This window comes from Cyprinodon variegatus, unplaced genomic scaffold (genome assembly GCF_000732505.1).
Source record: "Cyprinodon variegatus isolate N-32 unplaced genomic scaffold, C_variegatus-1.0 Scaffold115, whole genome shotgun sequence".
In the NCBI taxonomy this organism is placed as follows: domain Eukaryota; kingdom Metazoa; phylum Chordata; class Actinopteri; order Cyprinodontiformes; family Cyprinodontidae; genus Cyprinodon; species Cyprinodon variegatus.
Window position 1 is genome coordinate 200,464 of NW_015150568.1, and position 5,945 is coordinate 206,408.

Consider the following 5,945-nt stretch of genomic DNA (forward strand, 5'->3'; position numbering starts at 1 on the left):
TAGCGGACGAACCGCGATATGATTACGTCGAGTCTAGACTCCAGGAAATAAAAAAAAAACTACAAAAAATTTAAAAAACATGTAATGCAAAAGGAATATAACAAAACAATGTTTAGATTTACGAAATAAATATTATTGTTTTATTTTTATAACATAATTTGAAGCTCTGATTATTTTAGGTCAGTTAGTTGTTTTTTAGTTGTGTTGAAAAACGGGAATATCTCAAGTAAATAATAGTTTAATGTTTTTTTAAAAAGCCGTTTCTACATTTATGCGTATCATTATTTAAAAATGATTAATCTTATTAATTAAATTAGTTAATTAGTTACTTAGTTAGTTAGTAAAATAAGAAATAATGCAACCAATCAATATAATAGCATTTATTATAATTAAAATAAATGGCCCTACATTACGTTTTTCATAAATTTCTCTTTTTAATTTATTTGATTCCTTGTAGTTATTTACTCAGTAAATAAACTTATTAATTTGTTATATACTTATCTATTTACCTTAATGAAAATAAATGCCTTATTTTGATAACTGTAAGAAGTTAGTTAAATGAGTAAATAGAAAATATTTTGTTGAAGCTATAAATGTCTGAAATGCAGAAATTGCTTTGTAAATCTTGATGGCTACAGCAAAAAGATAAATTGCCGGGTGGATCATCTATAGGCTATTTACAGTAAGCCTATTTAACTTCAAATGTAGCTTGAAACAGCTATTAAGGCTAAATTAAAAAGAAACAAATAGAAATAATTGAATACATAATAATTTAGACCTATATTTTTAAATAATTATCTATTTTATTTTTAGAGGAAATTGGTGCTTTTCTTTTGGAAGCATCAATGCCTCTGTTTTCTAATGGTGGATTCAATGAGATGGTTGTATGATTTCCAACATTTACGGTAAATAGAGGAATACAGAAAGAAACAAGCAACAAAGCCTGGGAAAATCAATTCATAATGACTTTTATCTACAGGAAAATATGCCTGAACTGAACTCAAATTAGCCTACTTTGAGGATTATGATGTTCTTCTCCCCGGAGGAACAAAGGTCATCTCTTTGAACCATGGACAGAAAATAAAGAAAAGGCTACATTATACTTTTTTTTTTTTTTTTACTTAATTCAGGATTAAGATAGATTATTGGAGGTGAGAGTTCACTTCAATCTGGGAACAAACCTCCAGTGTTTCACCACTTTATCGCTGAAATCAACAAAAGACTTCCTCTGAGCTGAAAGGGACCCGGAATGACAGAAGCGATCAAAACACCCCTTGTTGTCTGCAGAAAACAGGAAAAATCGCCTATTTAGTTGTTTTTTTTTTCCATTTCCATGTTCTATGTAAATCATGCAGCAACTAAATTGGAAAAAATATTAAAAGATTTTTTTTTTTTTTTTTTTAGCGTCCTTAATGTTATTGTTCTGCAGAAGCAGGCAGGAAGGGGGGTTGGCATTTGAATGAGTGTGGGGCAGGTGCATTTGCTCAGAGCCTCATGAATAGCCGCTTCCCATTAGACACGCACGGCTCTGTGGCGCGCATAAATAATAGCTGCAGCGGGGATAAAAACGCGCACCTAAGGGCTGCTCACCCCTCCTCCTCCATCTCTCTCTCTCTCTCTTTCTTTTTCCCCCATCTAATGTCTTTTCCTCCATATCATTTAAAACTACTTATTTGAGGGAAGAAGACAGAATATAGGCCAATCATTCTTTCTCCTTCGCCTTTCAAAACAAATCCACTGATCTGGCTAAATACGCGAGGTTGCGTCAGAGCGCGTGCTTGGATCATAACAAATAAATAATCAGCAGCAGCATCGAAGTCGACCTCACTGCGTTTTGGATCGTTTGCGGATTTTGTGTTTGTTTTCGGTGTGGAAGTTTGACGCGCAGGATTATCGTGGACAGGGGAGGGGGAGATCTGGCGATGGGACACCTGAATGGATGGAGCGTCCTGATGTGGGTCGCTGCTGCCTGCTTGGTGCTGGCTGATGGACGCAGATCCAGGCAGCCCAGATGTCCGGTTGGATGCACCTGCACTAAAGATAATGCCCTGTGTGAGAACGTCCGAACCGTGCCTCACACTTTCCCGTCCGACGTGGTTTCATTGTAAGTCCTGGAATACTCTAAGATGTGAAACTTCAACATATCTTGTTTTTTTCTGAGCTTACAGCTAAGATCTGTAAATGACGTCACACTAATTTTGAGCATATTATAGCAGCATATAAATTTATTTTCAAATGATTGTGGTGTTAAATCCAGGGGCGGAGCTAGATGGGGGCCAGGGGTGGCCAGTGCCTCTGTAAATCATTGTCCTGGCCCCTGTTATGGCCCCTTTAGTGAAGAAATAATACTTAAAAGAAATTTTAATGATGATATGCGCTGAAACAGACATGGTTACTGATAAGTCATTTGGATCTATTTCATTTTTTTCTTTTCAAATTCTGTTTTACTAATTATTTAAAAACAATAAGGTGATAGTTTCAGTGGTATTGAGATAGGATCCAAGTTTTCATCTCCTAATTTTTTTTTTCCAAAACAAAAAAAAATAAAAAATACTCTAATTTTTACAGATGAATTCAGTAGTTTTTCTTGAGTTCTAATTCAGATTTTATAGAAAATGGTAATTTTATGTAACAATCACGGTTCTGTTGGTTTTCTCTAAGGCTATGTCCACACTGCCGCCTGAAGTTACCCAAATTCGATTTTTTTGCCCATATGCGACCTGAATCTGCGCTTTTCATGACAGTTTGAACAACACAGATCCGATTTTTTCCAATCCAACCCAGGCCACTTGGCTATGTGGTCCTGAATCCGATACGAATCTGATCTTTTCAAATGCGACCTGTGTGTGAACGGCCAGGTCGGATGAATCCGACCTGAACACCATTAATACCCGACAAAGGTCACTATTCTGCGTCGTGCTACACAGAAGAAAAACAACAACCATGGCAGATGATGATGATGATGATGCAGAGAGCAGTATTTATGTTTAATCACATTTGAAAAGATTGAGTTTTTATGGTTGGAAAAGACCGCTAGATGCGCGCCGGCACTACCATCCCTGTTTACTTCCGGAAAAAGAGCATGGTGACATCATTGCGTCCTCTACTGCGCATGCGGGACGTTGTATGACTGCAGTTTAAACAGGAGATCAAATACAAGTCGCATATATTTGGAAATATGAACTGCAACGCAAAACAATTGGATTTCGTAAAAAAATCAGAATTGAGCATCAAGGCCTGCAGTGTGAACGTAGCCTAAGTTTTCAGTTTCATCTTTATCCATGTTTTCTTTGTTTTCTAGCTTTATTGGTGTGTTCTGGATTGAAGTTTCTTAGGTTTTTCTTTGTTTGTCCTCTGTTGCCCGCTTGTCTTTTCTTTTCCCTTGGCTTCCTTGTCAGCTCTACTCACACCTGCTCCTTATCAGCTCGTTAGTCCTGCCTTTGTTCAGTCAGCCATAAATACACTCCCTGTGCAGTCCCTCAGTGCTGGTTCCTCGTCGTACTTCATTTCACCCTGGCTCCTCATGATTGTTTTCCCCTGATGTCCCCATGGTTCTGGTTTGTGTTTAGTTTTTATGTTGGATTTTTTTGGATTCCTATTTTTGCTGCCTGTGATCATTCATTAAATCTTCAAAGAACTCACCCCTGCCTCTCAGCCTCTGCGTTTGGGTCCTTGCAAAAACCTCCAACCAAATCGTGACATTAACTTAAATTAAGCGCAAAATATGTAAAATTCCTAAATTATGAACGTATATTGACCTCATAAGAAATACAATTTTTATTAAACCTAATTGAATAGAACTTTCACTTTATGCAGCTCCCTTAATACATTTTAATCCCTTTCCCTGTTTTTTATTTCATGCTTTTCTGTGCCCCCATGAAAACACTATGGCCCCCTCCTGGCCCCCTGGTACATTTGGTCTAGAACCATCACTGCCCCTGTGGCCATTTTCCCCTCTAATACAGATGGTGGCAGCGGAAATACTCTCAAGTGGAATATTTAAAACATTTTATTCTTTTGTGGTTAATTATACACACCAATATACTAACATCAAAGATGATAAATACAGAATTCATGCTGTTTTCAGAACTAGATTTTGTGTTACATGGGGTAAAGAGAAAATTATGTGTCTCTGCGAGTCATCTAGGAGTCTTCAGTGAAATCAAAGATAAATAACAATTTTTATTAAAAAATGATCAAAAAATCAATTTATTATTAGTGATTGTAAATATTAATTTTATGTAGAATGTTTATTGATATAATTAGGTAAGTAATGACAATGGAAAAGATTTACACCCCAGATCCACTATACCTATTATCTAGAAGTTACAGATGTACGCCTCTGGTTGAATCCTGTAACAATGCAAGATGATTATGCATTCCTTTTCATGTTATATCTTAAATAAGTAAAGGAGGATATGAATGTTGGATAAAACACTGACAACAGTAAGAAGAGTAGGTTAAACATCCCATAATATTTTGTTAAACAAATAATTCAGAAGTGTAAATAGCTGCAGCTAATGCAAAGTTTGTCTGATCCAGGGAAAATTATTTAAACATCATTCAATGTAAGTTATTTTATGTCAATTTTTTTTTTTATTATATTCACGTTTAAAACATCAAATATGAACCTTATTCTTTTCATTTAAAAAATATCTGAGCAAACATTGGTTCTCTGGGAAAAGTTAAGGAAATCCACTCTTTGCTGGAAATAACTGTAGTGAGCCTGTCAATAATCTGTCTGAGGAGGTTTTCCGCTTCTCGCTTTCAGCTGTGAGATGTCTGAGGTGTTTTATTGCATTAACTTCCTGTTTCAGGTTATCAAGCTTTTTACTTACCCACAGGAATTTTCCTTTCCTAATTCTAACTCAGTCTTTGGGGAATTTATACTGACTGCACAGTTTGGTCACTGTCATGCTGCAGGGTCCAGTTGTAATCCTAATTTCATTTTTCCTCACATATGGTCTCACTTTTTTTCCAGGACCTCCGCTTCACAACATAGTTCTGTGGTTGTCAGTTTCTGCTGTAGCAAAGCATCCCCTAACCATAGCATTTCTATCTCCATGCTTTTTAGTTGGTATAACATTTTATTCTTCAGTAGTACTGTATTTGATCCTCTAGTTGATTTTTCCAAACAATTGCATTTTAGACTCATCTGTCCATAGGCCATTCTTTTGGAGGTCTTGTTCTTTGTTTATGATATCTGCTGCATAATTGTGTCGTTAAAAAGCAATTCTTTTCTCAACATTAGCTAAACATATGCAGTCTACTTTTATAAGCACAGCGCTGTGCCTATAAAAACACCCCGTTATAAGCACCTGCTTTCATATCATAACAGCAGGAGTGTGCTGCAGGTCCTGTCATCACATTTCAGAGTTTTTAGGATTTCCCTGAGCACTATGCAGCCTGCTTATAAAGTGAATTTGCTTGAACAGCCAAGAAAACCTTAAAGAAGATTGATCATTTTCCATAGTTAAGTCCAAGAAATTTAACCCAGCCTTCTCTCCTTGATGCTACCATAACTGTATCTAAATACTCTTGGGTGATGGATGTTGGGTTTATAGGTTTAATAAGAAGCAGGGCCCAAACTCAAATTGTGCTTCAGGTCTCTTAAACACACACTGTGGGAATCAAAGGAGAATTAAAGCGATTCAGATTTCTGGGTCATAAATGGCATGAAACACACCATCAGATGCTTTTCTGACTGCATTTATTTTCTCCTACTGATCATGTTTGCATTATTTGTTTACTTTAGATCCTTTGTTAAGTCTGGATTCAACGAGATCGCAGGAGCAAGCTTTGTTCACACACCTAATCTGCAACTCCTGTAAGTATCCTTCCATCTGTCCGTCTGTCTGTCCGTCCATCCAACCATCCATCCATCCATCCGTCCATCCATCCATCCAGCCTTCCATCCATCCATCCATCCATCCATCCATCCATCC

General features: G+C 36.7%; 1 protein-coding gene across 1 annotated transcript in view; it reads left to right on the forward strand.

Moving 5' to 3' along the window:
- Positions 1-1,529: 1,529 nt before the first annotated feature.
- The window catches only part of lgi1 (leucine-rich, glioma inactivated 1), a 17,686-nt gene continuing 13,270 nt past the window's right edge, over positions 1,530-5,945 (forward strand). Inside the window, 2 exon segments of the mRNA XM_015375237.1 lie at positions 1,530-2,104; positions 5,756-5,845. Coding sequence (XP_015230723.1) covers positions 1,923-2,104; positions 5,756-5,845 — 272 coding nt within the window. The 5' untranslated portion in view covers positions 1,530-1,922.